General features: G+C 42.3%; 3 protein-coding genes across 4 annotated transcripts; 2 read left to right on the forward strand and 1 right to left on the reverse strand.

The window, feature by feature from the left end:
* Positions 1-1761: 1761 nt before the first annotated feature.
* LOC106748168 (liver carboxylesterase 1-like) lies at positions 1762-5993 on the reverse strand. Its single transcript, XM_014626416.1, has 7 exons — positions 5736-5993; positions 4288-4573; positions 4015-4200; positions 3518-3797; positions 2666-3144; positions 2311-2587; positions 1762-2201 (listed from the first exon to the last, which is right to left on the reverse strand). The coding sequence occupies exons 1-7, from the start codon at positions 5991-5993 to the stop codon at positions 1901-1903; spliced, it is 2067 nt and encodes a 688-aa protein (XP_014481902.1). The 3' UTR covers positions 1762-1900.
* A 582-nt stretch (positions 5994-6575) lies between these two features.
* On the forward strand, positions 6576-8986 carry LOC106748159 (60S ribosomal protein L8). Of its 2 annotated transcripts, none has more exons than XM_014626404.1 (5): positions 6576-6635; positions 6895-7045; positions 7932-8073; positions 8254-8567; positions 8748-8986. In XM_014626404.1, the coding sequence occupies exons 2-5, from the start codon at positions 6908-6910 to the stop codon at positions 8925-8927; spliced, it is 774 nt and encodes a 257-aa protein (XP_014481890.1). In that variant the 5' UTR covers positions 6576-6635; positions 6895-6907; the 3' UTR covers positions 8928-8986. The 2 variants fall into 2 exon arrangements, with proteins under 2 accessions (XP_014481890.1, XP_014481891.1); XM_014626405.1 differs by lacking the exon at positions 6576-6635 and adding an exon at positions 6637-6717.
* An 898-nt stretch (positions 8987-9884) lies between these two features.
* Positions 9885-18315, forward strand: LOC106748255 (ATP-dependent RNA helicase bel). Its single transcript, XM_014626601.1, has 8 exons — positions 9885-10472; positions 11152-11233; positions 12240-12754; positions 12838-13310; positions 13397-13701; positions 14085-14384; positions 14489-14794; positions 15019-18315. The coding sequence occupies exons 1-8, from the start codon at positions 10428-10430 to the stop codon at positions 15120-15122; spliced, it is 2130 nt and encodes a 709-aa protein (XP_014482087.1). The 5' UTR covers positions 9885-10427; the 3' UTR covers positions 15123-18315.
* The last annotated feature ends 5279 nt before the right edge of the window (positions 18316-23594 follow it).

The following is a 23594-nucleotide window of genomic DNA, read 5'->3' on the forward strand; positions in this document are numbered from 1 at the left end:
CGGTGTCGCACAGCAGGTGCAATTAAGAAATTCCGAGAAACTCCGACTAGGTGGGAGGGCATTAATAGTGCCGTCGTTGTATAATGGCCATTGTGTGCTCCTCTGCGAGGCACAACAGAGCGTTACAAAATACAACATAAACGTTTGGACTCACGAAATATCCGAAATACACTCGAGCGAATAATTTAATGACACATCTTACTTTATACATTTTTATCCTTCGGAGATCCTCGTGTATAGCAGTTTTCGACGCATCAATGTGAATTCACGCAGCATGCTTTATCCGAGAGTTGTTCTGGGAACGTCCTTAGAACGTAAGACGTCCTTCCGACGTCTTTACGCTGTCTAGTGGAGGTCTGAACTGTATGGATATGTACAGGCGACCACATTCATTGTAAGTGTAGGAGACACACGTGATGCCAAAGGCACCACCCGATCCTATTCATCATTCAAAGCCTTAACGAGGTGACCTCGTTACAATTTTGTACATTTCGGCGTTGCTTAAGCACCTGCTGCACGTTGAACGACTTCGGCGCAATATTAGCATGTAACCTACATGCAGGAATATGCTGAACGAAGTCCTCTTTCCTACAAATCGATGAGAGTCCAGAGTGCATGTAAAACAAAATAATAATAATAAGGAAAAGAAGAAGGAAAGTGCATACTCGTTGACTCTCAGCGTGTTTCTTCATTTAATCGGATCAAACACGCGCTTACTGACGACTTATTTTCGGCGTGTTACAAATTAGGTTGATACGTTTGATGCGTACATCGGTCATTTCTCATATTTTGCGAACTATCGCCGGTATTGCCGGATCAATCAGTCCGGAAGTGTAGCCAATTATCTCTGTTTGGTGCACGCACTTAATCTGATCTAACTACATTCCATGAATTTATTGCTTCTGCACACAGGACGCGGTCAAATGTTTAATACATTATTCCAGTCACGAGAAGACTATTTTTTACTGGCTGAAGTTTTCGTTGTCGCCGGTCTGTTGAGTTATTCCGTGTTTTGACGGTATTGTATGGAAAGAAATAACCGTGAACAAGGACGAGATAATGTTAAAAATAGCCGGTCAACAATATGTTAATTCGCGTTTATGAAAAATAACTGGTGAAGAATAAGTGTTGCTTGATGCTTAAAGTAGCCAGTCAGCAATGTGTTATGGCAAATTATCAATCTAGCACGTATTTATAATTATGAAAAAACAAATAATCTTTATATGCAGCTTGGATATTAATTATATGTCTTATGGAGAATATCATATTGTATTACAAAGGATTGAATAAGAACTTTCTCAGGAAGCAGATACATTGTTAGCTGCGTGTAAACGATCAAAGATAATCATAGCAGAATGTATAAGAATTATGCGGAATAGAAATATACAGAATTAACATACAAACTCGATCTAAATGAACTGAGATGAATTTTAACGAACCTCAGGCAGATAAAGATTCACACGAAAATAGGTACTTGTTACGAGAGAAGAATAAAGTACATTGCAACAAAGACCAAAGTTATCAGATAGTGATAAATTTACAAACGTTAATACCAAAACTTACGCTGAATGCAGATCATCAGAGCCAGAAATTCTTAATCTGTTTAGTTATATTTCGTAGTTTGTCTTACAAAAATCATTATTAGATACATTTACTTCATATATGAGATATCTGACATAACATATATATATATATATATATCCGTTTGCATGCAGATAAAATGTTACTTTTTTCAATAGGTAACGAAGAAACAACGGTAACGAGTTACTTTTCAAAAATAATTTTCCCAACTGCTGATATGCATATTACGTCAGACACGCTTTTGACGAATAATATATCGTAATCATAATATAATATAAATAATATATCGTAAATAATGCATCGTGATAAGTGAAGTTATTCAGCCGAGAAATGGTATTCGCGGTAAAGGCACTTTCGATGATAGCTCGTCGTGTGTTTTTTGTATCGTATTTTTTCTGTTATTATTCCCTTCGGTATTTTGATTCGTCGGTTTGTCGACGACATTGAGGCCAGGCTTAAGACCGGGAACAAGTCCGCCGAGTGTATCGATCGGTTTCTGAACTACCGATATTGCTTCCTTGCTGCCTTGTTGTATTAATTGGAGAGGCACTTTGTACAGACTACACGCGGGTGATTGCAGTCGTTCAGGCACGACAGTCCACAGGCCCATTTCGCAGTACCTGTTAACACAGCGAGTAATTTGATAACTTCATTTGCGTTGATTAATATGTAAGATTGTCTGTTATTAATATGCAAATTTATTGATATGTAAGATCTTTGTTACGTTACCGAAAATTGCTCATGGTTTTCGGAAATGTTGTGATACTGACGAAAGGGTTTGTGCCGTTTGAAAACGTCGGAATGACGTCCGGAAACCAGGAGCTTTTACTGGACGCAGTAGGTACATTAAGCGTGCCGCTTCTCGCGAAATTTGCTATCATATCCGTGAAAATCTCAGTCACACGCTCGTCAGCCTCATCCGGTTCTTCGTTTTCACTTATTTCTTCGCCGGTTATAGTATTTTGACCAAAGATATATGCCAAATCGTCTCCGTGATTCAAGTTACCTACGATAAAATTAATCGTCCTGTTACGCAGAGATAACAAAACTTGATTTACCTTTTGCCAATTATCACAATCCATACCATCCTGTGCTTGTCTACAAGCGTCGACAATCGGCAATCCAGCGAGAAAGTTCTTCCCATAATTTCTCTTTCCCTTGTGATCGAAAGTGTACAAAAACGCGTTCGCCTTCTTCGACCAGCGGTCGACTGTCAAAAATGCCGGGACGTTGTAGAGCGAGTCGCCGAGAGCTTCCGCGACTTTTCCGATCGTATTTTGAGCGCCATCGTTCCCGAAGATATTAAGGTAGCCGTTGAAGGCTTGCGGAACTAATCGCGATCCACCTTGCATGTTCGGTATGGTGTCTTGTAAACGCGGTACGAAATCGCTGGTCAAATAATTCGGGACCGTGTTCAATTTGTCCTGCACTTCGTTTTTGTATCCACCGGAAATAGCGCCTCCGGTCTCGTCTTTCATAACTCCGGTCAACAGAGGTATAGTTGGAAAATTGTCGAGCCTAAACGCATCTTCCGGCGATTGAATCATAAAGTTGGGAAGCGACCTTGAAAAAGTAGCGGCGGTAAATTTAATCGAATCAAGCGGAGATCCCAGTGCTTCCTCACACGGCAAAATATATCACGGAGATATCACTGGAGAATATCTGAAGGTCCAAATGTCTGATTATCAAGATATCACGGGGATATCCGAAAGACATCTGTGAGATTTCAACACCGGCCATAGTCGTATGCAAATGTTGCGAAGATATCTTTTACAAAGAAAAAAATGTGACATTGAGTAATGAGATATCTTACAGATATTCTCTGAATATCTGTAAATAAGATATCTTGGATACAACTTAAAATTGCAGTCATAAAGATATTCGATTATATCGTCGGATATATTTTGCTGTGTGAGTTTCGACGAACCCACGTTACCTTTTGTCGTCCGCGCCATCTAAAACAGGACCGGCTCCGAGCAGATTAGATAATCCGGAGATGAAGCCTCGGGCCGTCATTCGGACGTTCTCCAACTTGGAATCCGTTTCGATTAGCTTCTCCACCGGCAATTCCCGGAGGCAGCTCACCATTTCTCGGATGTTGTTTGTCGGACAGCCGTTGTCATGCGCTATGCTCCTCGCGGTGGCAGTAGGATCCCGGTCGACCGCGAAGTGAGACAAAATCGAGCCCGACATCGCGATCAAACCACTGAAACTATCTATGTAAAAGCATCGATGATTTGTTACCGATGAACGAACGTATACAGGGCGTCCGGTAATTCACGCAGCACCGCTTGAGTACAGATAGAATGGATTAAACTGAGCAGAAAAGTCCTTTACTATTTTCCAAAACCACGCAAAATTCAGAGTTATTATCGATTGAAATCCATTGATGTCTATTCTTTGCAGCGCGACGAATAACGCATTTGCGATTACTTTTGCAGAATTTGGATAACGACAGCATCGTAGCGGAACTGGCGCCTGTGCCGTGACCGAAGGCCACTGTTTTGTTCGGGTTACCGCCGAAGAAGCGTATGTAATCCTTCACCCAGTCGACGGCCAGTATCATGTCAAACATACCGTTGTTGCCCGGCAATTCCTTCGTACCTGTACTCAAGAATCCTGGAAAAAATTTGCGACCATTGGGTCATTTGTCTGCATTATTTTTTATTCATGTTCCGTATTTCCCTCAATGCCTATTTTAATTACCTAACGATCCCAGTCTGTACTGTATGGATACGACGACCATCTGCTTCTTAATCAGGTTTCTCATCTCGTACTGGCACGCCGCACCTCGTCGAAAACCGCCCCCGTGAATCCATATCAGCACAGGATAGCCGTCGCTAGAATCCGGAAGCGACGGTGTGAAAACGTTCAGGAAGAGACAGTCCTCACTTCCGACGATTTTATTCGATCCATTGCGGCTCGGCTGAGGACAGGGCGGCCCCCAGGTGGTAGCATTATATTCTCCCTCAAGATACACAGGTGTGGCTCGCTGTAAGTTGACTTTTCTCGCAATACGAACATACTATCTAGGTCGATTGCGCCGATAAATCAAAGGATTCGCTTGTCCTTCCCGGTCAACATATAGAAAATGCACACAACCGTATATAATTAACGATTATAACGTGTAAAAGTTTTCAAAATATGTAAAACAAGGGAAAGTAAGAACCAGGTGTTGATGTCGGAGCGACACAATACAGGCAAGTGCCCAGGTAGAATAGAAAATGACGATAACATGAAAATAATTCAAAGTGATGAAAAAAATGATCGAGAAATGAGTTTCATAGTGATTTTCTCGTGATTTTGACGTCATTGTTATTTTCTATCCTGTTTGGATGTTTGCCTGTATTTTTCATTTGATTATACAATTAATGTTAAATAAATAACATTTCCTACAGCTAAATCACGTGTAAATTGCGTCATTTGCTTTTTCCTGTATTCAGGCAGGACTGATAACGTGTATCAAATTCATTAAATTAGGCAGCGACAGGATATACCGAAAGATAAAACGATACTCCGTCCATATCGGTTTTACATTAGTATAGTAATATAGTATAAAAAGTACAATTAAGAAGAGATTTTTCTGCTCTGATATAGCAGTATACAATACAGTTATTATTATTCGTGACTGCTTGACACGATGCGCACAATTAATTATAGGTCATTGAATTTAATTATTTCGAGTAAACGCGCGAGGCAGACAGCATTAATGAATCCGATTGCACACATTGTGATGCATCCGCCAGTTTATGTAACGTTTTAATAGTGTTGCCACTCATACTACGTTACGTTTGGCACTCATTGTGCACGTCACCGGACACTGTAGAGAAAATTGGAATATAATAAAAAAATATATAATCTAAGCGATATTATATTATAAAGCGATATTATATTTCCATTATTTTAACAAACTTTAACCTTCGAATCGGAATCTTTAAATCACTGATATATTTGAATTTCTGCGTTCAAAAATTATGCGGTTTTGATAGAAAGTGTAACAACAATTTATTAACGGTGATATTTTTGTGCGATATAATATATAAGTAAATTAAAAGTTATTCAATTAGTTTATTAAAACGTTAATAAACGTATATGCGTAAAATATAGTTAATGTATATTTATAGGCCACTGTTATTATATTATCTATATTTTACCTGGAATCTATTTTGCCCTGTCGGAGGCTGTCCAAATCTAATTCCACGAAAGGTATAAAAGCCTTTATTCGGATCGCGTTTGCCGATAATGCGCGCGTATCGACCGTTTTTATTCACAAAAACCACCGGATCGTCCACGGGGGGTTGCAAGGCCGCGGTACCACCAACAATTCTCTTCCGTCTAATTAAATTTATATCTTGCGTGTGAACAAATGAACAAAAGAAAAGAATAAAAAGCAAGCTCACGCGTCCACCCATTTTGAATATATACGTTGGAATAAACGAATTATCTCGCTTCGACACTCGACACAAATACGTTGGTGGGGGATTCACGATCTTATACATCGACGGAGTAATACTAAAGACCATCGAACTTGCGAAATTTAGCGTACTGGAAAATTTCGCCGTGTGAAAACCTCCAGTTGCTCAATTTGTCGATAGATTTAAATTTGTCGAAACAACGTAGATAATAATTGCAGAAATGCATTTTTTTCGTAAAAATATTTAACTTTATTGTGAATCTATATAGTGTGATTGATCAATTTCTTAAGGCTTAAGCTTAAATTCTCATTGTAGATTCCGCTTTAGTTCTAGTCTATAATAAATGCTTTATGCCTTAAGCCTTAAAAATTGACCAATCAATCGAATTATAGAAGAATCAATTGCGATTGGTCAATTTCTTAAGGCTTTGAAAACGTACCAACAGTGATGTTTCCGAATGTAGCCTGGGATGTTTCAAAACAGCTGTGTCTAGTGGTGTGCGTACAGTGCGCGTTTCCGAACGCAACTTAAGATTTTGGAACGCAACTCTGAGTCTGCCTGTTGGTAGTTCTGATGAAATTGTCCTTTGGTACCCCTGCATCGACCGGAACCGTTCTCTGTTGGACGTCGACTCTATTGGTGAGTAACGGAAGACTTGGTTATTGCTGAATATCCGTTTTTATTTATGTGTACCGAGTGAATCCATCAAAAAAAAATTATAGTTAAGTTCCAGTTGTTTCTCATACATGAGATGCATTTGATATTTTTATAAATTGATATATGATAAACTTAATACTTTATAGTTTTGAGGTTAACGCAACGCACGACGTGCACGGTGTGTTGTGTGTGCAGAGAGCGTCGTCAAAGACTGATATTTAATACATCAATTTCTTTATAGGTCTCAAGGTACCATGGGTCGAGTAATTCGTGCACAGCGTAAAGGTGCGGGATCTGTTTTCCGATCTCACACTAAGAGGAGGAAGGGAGCACCGAAGCTCCGTTCCTTGGACTTTTCTGAGAGACATGGATACATCAAGGGTGTCGTTAAGGTTCGTAAGCGGTTTATCGTTCTAATTCTGCTATATGTTAGTGCTGTTATAACTTAACCTTAATTAGTTATACTTATTTTTAAGTCTTTAACACTAGAACCACAACATGAGTCCTTAGAACCATGGATAGGTTATCCCTTTTTTTTCTTTGTAATTACCATGGGGGTATTTTTTTTATTTTATGCTACTGTTTAATAGTTTTATGATAAAGAAGGCTTTTTAGTATATGTACTGCTGAAGCATTATCTAGTGATAAAAATTTGAAGAAATGATGAGAAAAAGAATCTATAAATGGATAAAAATAACCTAGCCTTGGTTCTAGTGTTAATTTGTCACATTCTGATCGGTGAGACTGCTTGACTTTGCCATTTTCATTCTAATTAATATTTTTAAGCTCGTTATGTGTAAATTGAAAGTACAAAGCCTGGATAAGATGTTTATGACGTCAGGTTAAGAAAATGATTTGGGTTTAAACTAAACTTATTACAAGAAAAATATTGCAAGAAAATGAAGGAAAAAGAGTTTTTTGAAGAAATTCTCAAATTGCTTTGTAAATATGATTTAAGAAAAAATATTCATTTATTGTAGCAGAAAAACCTGATACTTTAAGAGAAAAAGAAAATAAAATCATGTGATTCGTTACAAAGTGTTCCGAAGAAACATTAGAAAATTGAAAAGTTTTCAGTAGTTCACTGGACTGGAATGTGGCGAGCTAAGGTTAATCTTGCTATAAATTCAACTCGTGCTATATATGATGAATCCAAAATCCCTGATTATAAATGAAGATTTTTAACTGGAGGCTCTTTCTGAAGACACATGTTTCTACTGTGAAGAATATTTCCTTTAATGATTCTATAAAAATAAAAGGATTTCTGTTTCTTGTTAGGACATTATTCATGATCCTGGTCGTGGTGCACCGTTAGCTGTTGTTCATTTCCGAGATCCTTATAAGTTTAAAACGCGCAAAGAATTATTTATCGCTCCTGAGGGCATGTATACTGGCCAATTTTTGTACTGTGGAAAGAAAGGTATGTCTATCGATAACTTCTTAAATGGACAGTATTGAACATTGATATAAAATCATTGCTATATCCATAACAATACTATTACTTAGAGAGAGAGAGAGAGAGGAGAGAGAGGAGAGAATGTATGTGTGTGTGTGTTTAGAAAACTTAATTTGCTATATTTAATTGTTTTTAATTTTCCAGCTAATCTTCAGATTGGAAACGTAATGCCAGTCGGCACGATGCCGGAAGGTACGATTGTTTGCAATCTGGAGGAGAAAACCGGTGACAGGGGCCGTTTGGCCAGGGCTTCCGGCAATTACGCTACTGTAATAGCTCATAATCCGGACACTAAGAAAACCAGGGTGAAGTTACCATCCGGTGCGAAGAAAGTAATTCCCTCCAATAACAGAGCGATGGTTGGAATAGTCGCTGGTGGTGGAAGGATAGACAAGCCTATCCTCAAGGCTGGCAGAGCATACCATAAGTACAAGGCTAAGAGGAATTGCTGGCCTAAGGTGTGTTTTCTCTTCATCTGTTTTACAACAAGTGATCAAAAGTTCGCAATGATGGCAATTTAAGACATTTGAAACCTGAGGGATCTTATGTGGAAGTTTTTTTTGACTGAGCAAAATTTGATTCTTATGATGTGTTTGAAAGTTGAAGATCGAAATTTACGAAACAACGAATGTTTCCAGGTTCGTGGTGTCGCTATGAACCCGGTAGAGCATCCTCATGGTGGTGGTAATCATCAGCACATTGGTAAGGCGTCCACCGTGAAACGAGGGACTAGTGCTGGTCGTAAGATCGGTCTTATTGCCGCTCGTCGTACCGGAAGAATCCGAGGAGGCAAAACCGATACTAAGAAAGACGATTAAACACTGGTATTTGATGTATATTATGCAATAAAAAGATACGAAAACAATTGTCGCCGGAATACTGCAACACACGTAATGGTATAACAATCATTCTCGTACTTGTATGCTCGTGTAGATTCTTGGGATTGGAAACGCGGTCTAAGGGTCGACAGGAGCGAAGCATCTCTCGAATTAGTGCAGCCAGTTCGAATGAAAAGAGTAGACCACGACTGCGTTCGGGGAACACGCTATCAGTGCTAATAGCGCGCTGCTCGAACGCACCTCATTGTCGCTCCTTTTGAACGTGTCGACGTCCTTCGAAATTTGAATTTGAACTAAGTATTTTTGTTTTTTTCGAAAACGACGGGAGAGGTGCCGAAATGTTCATAATGGCCGTATTCTGAGTTTCTTATCGATAAAAGTGCCTTAAATATGGTTTCCCAGCCAATCGAGTGGTTCCTAAGCCACTTTTGTCGATAAAGGAGACTTCAGAATACGAGGTTGAAATATTTCGAAATAAGTAAATGAATGTAACGATATGGCGGATTTTTTCTAACCGGATGCGGGCCCGCTGCGCACCAATGTGTATTAAGGCCGTATTCATAGACCGTTCCCATACTCAAGATCGCCTTTGTTAAACCACTCGTAACCAATAGGAATACTGTACGGTACAGTAATCGTACATGATAGTCGGTTGTACACGCATAACGGAATCTTTTGAAGGTCTGTCTCACGTGGAATTTATGCTCACGATAGGCGGCGAATTAATCGAATTTCGCACACATCATTCTTCACGTGTTATGCCAATTTCGTTGTTTTTTTTTTTTCTTCATTCGAGGAGGAATCAAAATTGTCAAGTCGAGTCGACGTCAAGCTAGCCTGTAAAATTTCATGACGATCTAAAATCCCTGCGATCTAAAATCTAGTAAATAATCGATACCATTTTATACAACTGGATTTATTTTAAAATTTACATCGGGGTGCGAGCCCGTGTCGAAATTCGAGCGGGAGCCCGCGAATTTCGGCCCGTTCCAATCGTTATTTTGATATCCGACGGAAACGATCGGTCGCCATGTCGCTGGCGATAGCTCGCCGCTCGGCCATTTTTGTTGCGTCACGTCAAAGTGCGGGCAGGGGCCTCCTCTGTGCTCCTCTATCAGAGCCAGTCTCCGGGATTCCTTTGTATCGCGTGCAGGGAAAGACTGATAGTCGCCGTCGGCGTATCGTTCCGCGGATAACCGATAAGAGTTTCATTACGGTATAGAAGGTATTAATCGCCGTAGCGAGCGTATCACCGATCATTCCTCCTCGAGATCACAAAGGAAAGAGAGAGCAGAGGAAGAGAGAGAGAGAAGAAAAAGAAAGAAAGGGAGAGAGAGAGAGAGAGACAGAGACAGACAGCGCGTGGCCGCGTTGGGAACTTTTTCGCGTGACTCGACTTGAGATCGGCGTTGTGTGAAGACGAGCTTAAAAGAGCTTCAGCGAACGAGCTACGAAAACTACGCACCGAGGCGGAGTAATATGAGTAATGCAGCCAACCAGAATGGATCAGGTCTAGAGCAGCAGGTGAGACAATACGAAAATTACACGGCAGGAGAAGGCGAGGAAGAAAGGAAAAGGAAAGAGATGTTCTCTTTCCGCTCAGCATCGTTCACGAGGAAACGTGAACGCCAATTCCTTTCTCTCTTCCTCCCCCTCTCTCCTCCCCCCCCCCGCGTTTCGCTTCTTCCCCGTTCGCGTTTTGGCGCGTTCGCGATTTCCTTCGTTTTCACTTCTCTCGTTTTTCGGACGAAATTTCTCACGCCCGCGAGATCTCCCGCCGTCCGTTTTCGTTCCCTACGGGGCGCGTTCGAGGGAATTTTCTTCGCGTCCGATCGAAGATCCCCCCCCCCTCCCCTCCTCGCCCCCTCGAGTATCATGGGTCGTCACTCGAGCAGCTCGTGACGTACGCTATGTAATGGCGGCAAGCGATTCCGGGAACGGCATGCCTCGTGTCATGACGCATTCTCGCATAGTATTTTTTCCTTCGACGCGTTCCGAATTCCCTCTCCTCCGCGGGAGTGGCGGAAATTGCCCGCGATTCGTCACGACGGCGGGGGAGGGGGGGATTTCTTCGACGCGGGAAAAACCTCAGTGTGAAAAACGTTTCTTGCCCGGACAATGATCATTACCGCTGGGAGTTCACGCGATCACGGCGTACTCGTAATGCGAGAGGTTTTAACTCGAGCTTTTTTCTCCTCCTCAGTTAGCTGGTCTGGACTTGCAGGGCTCCCGCCAACCAAGTGGGGGTCGCTACGTACCACCGCATCTGCGTCATAAAACTGGCAGTTAGTATGACACAACAGTATCTTTAAGTTGTCAAAGATTTATGTGCCCTTATACGTGGTCTGCAATGGGTGGTAGAAGTATGTTTATAAGAAGTAAGAGTGAGAAATTACTCAATCACAGTCGATTATTCTTCTCACACTCGAATACGACTGGTCGATTTATTATTCTTCTTGTGAACATTCCTACTGCCCATTGTAGACTACGCTATACTGTAAACTCACTTTTATCGGTAAGAGTGCCTCTAAAAGTGGCTTGAGAACTGATTGACTGAGAAGCCACTTTGAAGCACTTTCATCGATAAAGGATAAATTCAGAATATGGACCCGTAGGAGATTCTTTCTGCTCAGTGACATAAGTTGACGCAAGCATGATTTTATCGTCGTTATTGTTGATTTTATCTTTGTTACTCATTGAATTCGGAACAAAGGCATAGCAATGCTTATGTCAACCTATGTGCCTCTAAATGGGAAGTTTCAATTTACAGTATTAAATTGCGTACGGATTAGTATTAAATTGCATATAGATATTACAGTATTAAATTGCATATAGATATTACAGCATTAAATTGCACATAGATTAGCAATCTTGCTGTCGTCGCATCGCGCATAGACATTGGGAAAGTCGTGAATCGTGTGTTATCAGTACGTAGGAGTATCTTGTTTTGCAAAAACAAATCCTGCTATGCGCGCATACAGTCGCATATACCATGCATACACTGGCCTTAGAGTTCTTTGAGCGGCGAAAGACACGACGATTAGTTTCTATTTCGGTTACGAATACTATTGCTCGTTATTGCTCGCTGTTTCTCCGATGGCAAGGTATCAAACGCCGCGAATTATTGATCGAGGGCCAAGACTGATGAGAGAGTACACGGGCCAGTAGACTCTCGATCTTAATTCGTAGGATCGCGATGATAAGAGTGCCCGAATGTGCGTGATCTTATCGTTGCAGTGTACACACACGCGCGCGAAAGGAGACGTGCTCATAACTCATTGATTTCACCAGGTAACCCACCTTCGGATTTACAATACTCTTCCAACTCGAGACCGTTCGGCGACCGAGACAGAGGCGGCGATCGCGATCGTGATCGTGAGAGGGACAGGGACCGGGGCAGAGGTGGTTACAGGGATGCGCGGAGTCCCCGCGACATCGACTTCGCGAACTTCGGCAGCTTCGGCGGACGCAATAGACGCAGTCAGGAGAATGGAAGGGATTACAGGTATCCCACCTCCGAGCGCGATCGGCCGATTAGTTCCGGCAACGATCGCTGGCAGGAACAGCCGAGAAATGATCGCTGGCAAGAGAACAGAAACGAGCGGATGGGAAGCGGCAGCAGATGGGGCGACGACAGAGGCGGCAGTCGCGGGAGGGGCGAGGTCGACTGGACGATCCCTACTTCCAGAGACGAGCGACTGGAGGTGGAGCTCTTCGGCTCCGGGAATACCGGCATCAATTTTAGCAAATACGAGGATATCCCAGTTGAGGCTACCGGAGAGAACATACCTCCACACATCACATCCGTGAGTACAGACGTACAAAGGGAACTTGGTCGATACCTTCCGCAGGCTGGGGCGATTCAACCTCGTCTTCTCTTTGCTTTCAGTTTGACGAGGTTAAGCTGACGGAGATAATAAAGAACAGCATCGCCTTGGCAGGATATGACAAGCCTACGCCAGTGCAGAAATACGCGATTCCGATCATCATCGGACGCCGTGACGTAATGGCCTGCGCCCAAACAGGGTCCGGTAAAACAGCGGCCTTCCTAGTGCCAATATTGAACCAGATTTACGAGAGCGGTCCGCGTCCGCCGCCACCGCAAGCGAACTCCTCCGGCAGACGCAAGCAGTACCCGTTGGGTCTGGTGTTGGCCCCCACGAGAGAGCTCGCCACGCAAATCTATGACGAGGCACGAAAGTTCGCGTACAGGTCGCGTATGCGTCCCGCGGTCGTCTACGGCGGCTCCAATATAGTAGACCAAATGCGCGAGCTGGACCGCGGCTGCCACTTGCTCGTGGCAACGCCCGGACGTCTGGTGGACATGCTCGGACGCGGCAAAATCGGCTTACACAATTGCCGGTACGTAATCTCATCGTCCCCCCGAACGATTCGACTCTGGAATAATACGGATACGGTGTGTACACGTACGGTTGTTCCCGTTTCAGATATTTAGTTCTCGACGAGGCCGATCGTATGTTGGACATGGGTTTCGAGCCGCAAATAAGACGCATTGTCCAAGAAGACAACATGCCCCCCACAGGAGAGAGACAGACTCTCATGTTCTCCGCTACCTTCCCGAAGGAGATTCAGATGTTGGCCAGGGACTTTCTTAGTAACTACATTTTCTTGGCGGTCGGCCGCGTCGGCTCGACCTCCGAGAATATCACGCAGAAGATCGTGTGGGTGGAGGAGCACGATAAGCGTTCTTACTTGCTCGACTTGTTGCAAGCCAGTAACTTTTCCGATCCCAGTAAGTTGTAGATCTGATTTCATCGGAATGGTTGACTTCTCGAGATTCAAGACGTGAACCGTTTTATACCTCTTTGTCTCGAGTTGCGACCTCGGCAGAACGGCTGACTTGTCGATCCAAGACAATATTTCACGCCTTGTATCTTTATCTTTAAGTAACGCACAATGAGACCGTCTTGAACCTTAAACTAAAAAAACGTCCCGTTTGTGATTGATAGCAGACCATTGTATAATGATAAAAGTAAACAAGTGATAACGTAGATGAGGATTTCAGGCATAAAATATTGTCTCTGGGCTCCTCGTTTTAGCTGTCCTCGATGACGTCAGAAATTTAGATTTAGTTCACATCGAATGCCAAATGTATCGGTGGTTCTCATTGTGCAGCTGCGGAGTCGCTCACTCTAGTGTTCGTGGAGACGAAGAAGGGAGCCGACATGCTCGAGGAATATCTGGCTCAAATGGGATATCCGGTTACTAGCATTCACGGTGACAGGACGCAGCGTGAACGGGAGGAAGCTCTGCGCCGCTTCCGCGCCGGCAAAGCCCCGATTCTCGTCGCAACTGCTGTAGCGGCACGTGGTCTCGATATACCGCACGTTAAACACGTCATCAACTTCGATTTGCCGGGCGACGTCGAAGAATACGTACATCGTATCGGCCGTACCGGTCGTATGGGCAATTTAGGTTTGTTTCTTCATCCTCCTTCGTGTCGATCTTCCTTCGTCGTGCGTTCGTTCGAGAGAGAGAAAAAAAAAGCTAAATTCCACATCGTGTCTCGTTCCCAATAGGTCTGGCAACGTCGTTCTTCAACCACAAGAATCACAATCTGGTGCGTGATTTAGTGTCCTTACTCATCGAAGCTAATCAAGAACTTCCACCATGGTTGGACGACATGTACACCGAAGCGAGATACTCCGGAGGTGGATCTCGGCGTCCTGGCGGCGGCGGCGGCGGAGGTGGCGGTGGCGGCGGCGGCGGCGGCGGCACCAAGGGACGCTTTAGCGGCGGCGGTTTCGGTGCAAGAGATTATCGTCAGCAACCGAGCTCTGGCTCCGCTCGTAATAATAGCTCCTCCAGACCAGGCGGTTACGGAGGTAAATAGGAGATAGTCATCGTCTTAACGAAACGTTTGTGAAAGAACGGAGAAAAAGGGAAAACGAAACTATGAAAATATATAGTAGCTTAATATCGGAAAGCGGTGGATCGTGAAAATTGTCAAAGTATCATTTTCGCGACGGTCTCGACAAATTCGAACGTATGCTTCATTTGAAAAAACAAAAACAAAAAGGTAACTTCTATTTTTTTCTTTTTGTTTCAGGGGGTTATTCAAGTTACGGAGGCAGTTATAATTCATCGTACAATAATTCCACTAACAATGGCAACAGTAATGGCCCCGACTGGTGGGGAGGATGGGACAAGTAGGCGATTATTTCTAGCTCTATTTCTATTTCTATCATCATTATTATTATTATTATTAATCTACACCGAAATTAAATTATATGTAAGAGAAACACGAGACATACATCGGACACACTGCACACGTGTTTTGCGCGCGTATGCATGTATAGTCGGCGTCAGAAGTGCTGAGCACCTTTTCGCTTTTCAGGGATGAGTTATACGGTTTTATTTCTGTTGTGAAGTGAGGCTAATAACTATAGTTATATATAGAACATCAAACGTATTAGATAGCTTAGATTAGTACAATATTTATGTACTAAATCGCTCGCCTAAACGGGACGTATTATTAACACTTTAGTAACTATTATTATTATCTTCAACTTATGTCGGGATAATTCCGTACGGATCAACTTTTTTCACGGGGCGTCAAAAGCGGTTATATAAAGAGGAGGGGATTGTAGATGAAAGCACAATATATGATAGCGTCTTGAAGATTCATTGGGGAGGGGGGGGGGNAAATTATCCTCGTTATTTTGACACCGACTATACACTAGAGTACAGAGACAGTTTCACGTATAAACACACACATACACACCCACGTTCGCTGACTGCCCGTGCACTCCGGTTTTTCGATGGGAAGCAAAAAGAAGGGGAGACTCACATCGTTTAAATTCCATTATATTACATTTGTTCACGTGCGACAAATTGACAAATCCTGTGTGCAATTGAGTATTCACACCGGCGGTGGGGGATCGTCGCCGGGGGGGATATTTCGAACGTAAATGATCTCACCATGAAACATGCGAGTATCGTAAATGGGATTTGTTCAAACACTTCTACTACTACTATTACTACTATTACTACTACTACTATTACTACTACTATAGTTAGAAATCCATCCAACATTTCGTTGCCGTGCGTGCTGACGAACACAAGTAGTATAATCACTAACGAATCAAAGTCATTAAAGAAAAGAAAAAAAAGAAGGAAATCGATGAATCGTTAGTGCCTCTACGGAGGTAGTAACGATGTAACACATAGTAGTGGAGAAACCTAGTAAAATTCTTTAGAACTCCTGTCGAGACTATGGCGCTCAGCTAAAAATAGCTTTAGTCTTTATATTATTATTATTATTTTTCTTTTTCGTAGCGGGTTGCGGTGAGCGTATCTTCGGTGATCGCGGCGTCTAGCGATCGTAAAATCGTTCCGATGCACAAACGCTTTATTGCCTTTGCTGTCACAGATGGCCAGTAAAAAGTTTTGCGTAGTTCCGTTCCGGAATGGATGGCACAGTTTTCTCTTGGGTTAGACGTGTGTGTGCACGTTCATTTCAAAACGCCTAGGATACGCCGAGCCACCGTTGCCGTAGTTAACATGACGACAATTTTTAATTTTCTCTCTTTATTTTGTCCTTATTTTACTAGTACGTAGTTTAGCGACGAATGGTACTTTGTTGTTTTGCCGTCCCCAGAAACAGACGACGTTGCGCCGGCAAATATCACGGTTTACTGGAATAAACCACGTGAATTTTTTTCGGGGATCGAAGGCTTCGGTATTGAGAGAGAGAGAGAGAGAGAGAGAGAGAGAGAGAGAGAGAGAGAGANTACAGGCTACGTCTTAGCATACCTTTAGAAATCTTCAAATATTTCCGTTATAGTCTTATAATATACACATAAACACATACACACTTTACCGTTTCTAATTTAGAAAATTTCAAGACGATGTTCGCGCGATCTACTAGCCGGCAGCCGAGTTATTTTCTATAATAACTGTGGCCAAGTACAGTAGAACCTCGATATTCATCGTAATCACATTGTTAATTTTCCAATTTCTGTTGTAATAAAAATATCTCGATGTTCAACATTTTTGTTTAAAGAGAAATTTATTTTTTATAAAATCGTGCACAAGTTTTGTCGGCTGCTCTGTTTCTCGTCTGAGTTGTGAACGTTTAGAGAATAAGTTCGAAATACTGTGTGCTCTCGAGAGGCTCGATTCCAAATCTTTGATTTCTAAGTAAAAATTATATCTCTCATGACAAAAGGAAAAAAAAATACACGAAATTTCCATTAATTGGGTAGATTCTCTTAGAGCGAGGATATGGAGGTTCCGCTGCACGGGTGAAAAAAAGGCTAAAAAGTAGCTAGTGGGAAGCAGGTATATATATATGAAATTTTATGTACCTGAATTTTTGAGTAGTTCTCTAACGGAACTGCCGTTGATACCACGATAGAATCATGCTTCGAATAGCATTTCTAAATGTAACGAAGACGTTGCTCTGCGAAATCGGTACGATGCTTTATAAAAAAGAAAACGAAAAAAAAACAAATGCCTGTCTTAGTCAGTACTGAATGTGCGAATGCGAGTGCTCATGGAAGACAAATTATACCGACGAGATGGGTTAAAAATACGGTTGCAGTTACAGAGGGGTTATTAAAACAAAGAACAGAAAGAGAAAGAGAGGGTGAAAGAGAGAGAGAGAGAGAGAGAGAGAGATGCTTTTTTGCACGAGATAGCGGGCTCAAGTTCACACGAGAGTGAAAGGAAAAAAGGGAAAAGTAAAAAGAAAGCAGCAGAAGCCCCTTGGATGAAAGAGACACACGGGGGGCGCACTCATATTATTTTATAGCTGTATTTATCAGTATGATACGCTATATATAAATACATAAACACTAAAATAATTGTGAAAAACGACTGTGATATCGAACGATCTTGTGACATTCAATTTCCACGTGAATTGATAAATGAACAATTAATGGAGTAACAAATGGTTTAATGTATTAATTAATCGGTATTGAATGTCGGGAAGGTACTAGAGCTCAGTTGTTTGAGCCGTGGACGGAATATTAAGTCGTTAAACAGTAAACACATCAAGACAACAACGTGGCTGTTGTCCGATCGGGGAGGGCTGAACGCTAGCTCTTGCGGTCCCCCATGGGACTTTTCTAGGGCATTGTTTCCGCTTAAAGTAAACGCGCATTAACGGTAGAGAATGATAAGAGAGAGAGAGTGAGAGAGAGAGAGAGAGAAAGAGAGCGTGACGCGATCTCGCGAGTCATTACTGGTTGATGACGAAAAAAAAAAAGAAGAAAAAAAACGAAGAAGAATGATTACGATGACGTTGGTAGGGCTTTATAGGATGTCGATATCGTTTCGTGCAAACGTCGGATTCTTAATCTGTAATCTACGCGAAGGGAAAAAGTACAAATTCGATTTGCGTCACAACTAACAGGATTTTTAGACATGTCATAACTTATACCTGTTATAATTACCTAGATTTATATAGTGCAATCGCGTGCGTGAATCGTATGCCGTGTGACCGTGGACCAAGGTGTGAATGCCTCTCTTATCACGAGAGGAAGACGATATAATTATTTCACCTAGAACACTTCAAAGGGGGATAGTGCGTTTAACGAATAAATATCGCGGTGACTTCCGACACCGTGCGCGCAGTGCCGAGTGTTTGCAAATTTTTCATACGATTCGTCATCGAGACGATCTGTCAGCTCTCGGAGAGGCCCTGCCAAGAACATTACGAAGAGAATCTTTCGTGGACAGTGTGATACACCGACTACGATCGTGTGCCGTGTCGTGTCACCGTGTCGTATCGTGTCATGCGTGTTGGATGAGACCCCTACGGCGACAATCGGGTTGGAAGAATCTCTTCCGGTCCGCCGACGAGCAGCATAGGTTTCGCCGTACTGATATGTGTGTATGTATGTGTGTGTGTGTGTATGTATGTGTCTGTATGTACACGCACGCGTATCACTTCGCAAGGGAATTTTACATCGGTTCAGAGAGAGAAAGAGAGCGAGCGAGAGAGAGAGAGAGAAAGAGAGAGAGAGAGAGAGACTGGGTGTCACATATATACGCAAGCTTTTGCATGACGTCTTTTCTATTTTTACTCGATTATCTTATTTTACGATGTGACAGAGGAAGTCGCGCACCGGTGGTCGTTGGACCGACGGATGATTCATACCTCTCGATCTGCGTGGTCGCGCGCCGCGCGCGAGAACGGATTTCGAACGGCGTCTTGCGACGCGATACGATGAGCTTTCGACACAAACGAATCTATTCTGCATTCCGCGAGGATTGTTTGCGATCATTCGTGCGGTCGGGAGAGGTGGATTCAAACGGGGATCGGAGCTTAACGCTTAGCTTCGACCCGAGATTTCACGATCCAGGTCCAACACCACCGATGTCCGTAGGCATTTGTGACGCGTCGCGCGATTTTAATCGGTCCTGTGCATTTTTTTTTTTTCTCGAGAACGGAGATTCTTTCGGTTTGCATCCAACACGGTGGACAGATGCGACGCGATTACACTAAATGTTGTTTCCGTACTGTCGGGCCCACATCGTTTCTTCATTTTTAACTCCGACTCAATGAACGATGTGCATCATCGATCGTGTGTGCGTCACCACGATCGCCGATCGCGCTGGGGGGGGGGGGTTCATTTCACAATTAAATTGTAAAAGTATTTCGAGATGTAGTCATTCAACGGACTTGAGAATCATTGTAACGTGTTCCTACTGAGAGATAGTCAAATGTCCACCGTGTGATACACCCGACATGCGTAGAAATTAAAAATACGATACTATGATTTGTATAGCGTATTTAGCGTATTTAGGAGAAATAGCGAACGATGTAATAAACCATTACTATTTATTGATCGATTTAGTATTTATTTTCTACGTTATTACGTTTCGGAAGGAACAGTATAAATATATTCTGTATCGTACATGTACTTTTTCGTGTCATGTTTGGTCCTCTGAAGTATATCGGACGAGCAGCCTTGAGGAAACACTTTTCACGAATATATATATGTGTGTATACATACATATATATACAAGAACGGAATGATTGGAAAAAAGAGATTAATTTAAAGAACATAGTGCAAAAAGAGAAGAAAATAAAGGAGAAGACGAGAAAAAAAAACGAGAGGAGAAACGAATATCGATCACGATGAATAGGCGTTTAAAAAAAAGCCGAGAAAAAAAAATAAAGAGAGAGAGAGGGAGAGAGAGAAAGAGAGAAAAAGAGAGAGAGAGAGAGAGAGAGAGAGGAAGAACGTTGACTGTGACTGCAATCATTACTGAGGGGAAAACAAAAAAAATTGCGTGATTCCGCGAAAAACACTACACGTTGTAAGCCGTATTTATGTAACGCGATGTGCCGCGCGAAATCTAATATACTGCGCCTGTAAATCGCGGTGAGAGAAAGAGAGCGAGAGGGAGGGAGAGAGAGAGAGTGAATGCGAGAAATTGTTCGCGTGCGAGTGTTAGGTTTTGTATTTTTTATTAATTTTCATTCTACGCGCGCGTCTCGGAGGGATGACGGACGACTTCCGACGAGAGATGATTTCCTCGTCGAGGAGAGGATCCCGCGGGGGAAGGGGGTGGGGATCGGGTGCGCGTGCCCGGCCGGTGTTCTTCGTTTTCCCCGAGATTCGAGCCTCTGGAAGGACGCGCGAAGGGAAGGGAATTCTCGAGGGGAAGAGAAAGCAGGGTGGAAAAACGCGAGAAAATCTAGCGAAGATGGCGTGCACGCGCGCGCGTTCTCGAAAGAACACACACCAATGCGTACATACACACATACATTATATACATACATGCACACCCACATGAGCAAATGAATGAGAGAGAGAGAGAGAGAGAGAGGAGGGATGGCAAAAGAAATGTCTTCTTAACTTGTTCCGAATGTTTCGATTCAGCCGAGGATCGTCGTACGTCGTAGACGAACGAGAGAGAAGGGGGGAGGGGGATGGGGTGCAGAAAATTCCGCTGAGAATTCATGTGCTCTCGAACCGCAGACTCTCGTAGCACCTTCCGCGTGTATACACATGTGAGACATGCGTTTCGTGCGACCTTCCTAGGTGCGTTATTTTTACTTGTAACGATACCGTTATACGTTTCCTTCACTCGATAGCGAGCGAGAGAGAGGGAGAGGGAGAAGAAGAGAGTCTCAACGGAACGGTGAACGTACCATTCTGTCGGTCCTTTATTAGTAACTTGCACAGTTACGCGCTAAAGTAGGCGTAACCGAATATGCGAACAAAGATATCAACGAATGTTCCGGGGAATTATTGTACGTTGTACGGCTGATGTTGTATGCGGGGATGTCCTGCGGATTTGTGTGTGCCGTAAAGTAATCGTTTGGACGGTAAAAAAGTACGAAGAAACATAACGAGATTTTTTTTTTTTAATTTTTTTACTTCTCGTGTAGAGTCCGGTGGCATTGAAGAGAAGGTTTGAACTTGGTCTTTCGAAGTAATCCGAATTATTTGGGGCTCTTGAGGTGAAAACGAGTGACTTGTACTTGCACAAATTGTTGGTTTCATCCAGTCATTCTGCGAAGAAAAATATTCGGGAGTCGGAGGTCGGAAATGATTTTGAAATTTATCGGATATCTTGAAGAATGAGTATATGTATTACGAAATAAAATTTGTGAAATAATATATACGAGTATATATGAGTATGGGTTTATATAATTACGAGATATATACCACGTAAATGTAAATACGAATTACGTTACGAAATATATTGCGAAATGTAAATATGAATTATATTACGAAATATATTGTGAAACGTATAGCGAAGAAGTGTGAACGTGTATTATATTCGGGATTGTATTGTGGAAATTTATGTAACGATACGTAGGTGTACTCTCTAAGTTTCTTGGGGTGAAATCTCATTCGAAGGTTAGAGGGACTGTCCGATCGAGTCGCTCGAATTCGAGTGACTTTCCGCTCGTGTAGAGTGAATTCTCCACTCGGAATCGTCGAGTGAATACTTTCGCTCGAAATCCCAGAGTGAATCTGTGATCTGTCGCACCGTCACAAAAACATATTGACTCCGGTCGATTGCAACATTCGCTCATGTGGAGTCGGTATCTATTCTAAGACTGAGTGAAACATTCACTTCTTTCGAGTGGCAGTATTTTCACGATCCGCTTTGAGTGAAAGTACTGAAGTACTTTTCACTCGTTTTGAGTGAGATTCCACTCCAAAGGAATACTTGACGGAGGGCTGTACCGTAAATTCTCGGTCTTGCTTAAAAGTATATCTAACCCAAAGTGCAAATATTATTATTCGTACTTAATGATTTTAATATAATTTAATCAAGTGTATCGTCCCGCTTGTGTGGTCTCGCGCGCGTGAGGACCTTACCTTCGTATTTTTGTACGCGGAATGACTGCTGGAAGTAACTTGTGTGTGAAGACACGATCGTACGATAAAATTTAAAGAACCCGAAGAATAGCTTGGAATAACTTCAGAAAAGAAACTGGGAAAACACTCATTCATTTCTACTATATACTCGGCGCAAAGAGTAAGGGGCGAGGGGGGAGAGGTTTCGTCGCGTTCTCTTGCTTCTCTCCTGTCTCTTTACGGTTACCTCGTACCACACGGATCCGAAGACATCCCCCACATATTGGACAAATTCACACGGGAGATGTGTTTCGAGTGGGAATGAAGCGGGAGAAGAGAGAAATTGATCGAACAAGGAGGGAAGTTCATCAATGCGTCGTACACTTATCGTTATCATTAGCAATAAGTTATTGTGCGCGTCGCGAAGCGCGTGTACACGTACTTCTTGCATGCGTAGGTTTTAACGTATGCTCCGTGAAGAATGATGTAGAATGTCAATATTGTTATAAAAAAGAAAAAAAAAAAGAAAAAAAGAATACCTCATATGGGACGATGGATCAGCACGTTATTAATTCAATGTTCTTTCATTCGGTGAATTTTTCCGTTTCTAGTATTATATGCGAAGAGAAAGAAGTGACAGGAGACTTCTACAAAAATGAATATAATAAAGATTACAAAAGGATCACACGTAAGATTTGGTTTTGTTAATTGTACTGAGACTGCACTAGAATCTAAGCAACTTTAATAATACACTTTATTGGCATTGCATTGGCTCAACATTGGCCAATGTTGAGCCAATGTAACACCAATGTAGTGTGTATTAGGGAGGGTCGAGAAGTGACGTTACTTGCAATGCCATTATTCGTCTTAAATTACTTCTTCCAGTAACCATTTTGTTACGACGTTCTTCCTTTTTTTTTATCAATAATAATAAAGGATTAACACAATTATATTTTTGTAAAATAACGTTAATATATTTAGCATGGAAACAAGACAGGCGCGCGCTATCGACGCGTATTAATAATTTCTTATTAATAAATAACACTTATTAATAATTTCTTTAATTAAAGGTACAACTATTCCGAAATGCTATTATATACGTAATTGTGGGTATATAATTTTATCGTATAATATGTATAATAAAATATTGGCGCACCTTGTGCCTCAAATGTACAGGCGAACAAGGGACGGTGAGACCGGCCATTTTTACGCGATCGATCTATGATCGATGTTGCTTATTCCTGTAAGCACAATCGATTATTGAAGTAACGACGCGCCCGATTTCTACACGCTGACCGTGAAAAGATAAATATTCCAGAAGCCTCGAGATGGCGCTCATCTACACTTTGTCGGG

The sequence above is a fragment of the Dinoponera quadriceps genome, unplaced genomic scaffold (genome assembly GCF_001313825.1).
Source record: "Dinoponera quadriceps isolate SergipeBrazil2010 unplaced genomic scaffold, ASM131382v1 scaffold2600, whole genome shotgun sequence".
Taxonomy (NCBI): domain Eukaryota; kingdom Metazoa; phylum Arthropoda; class Insecta; order Hymenoptera; family Formicidae; genus Dinoponera; species Dinoponera quadriceps.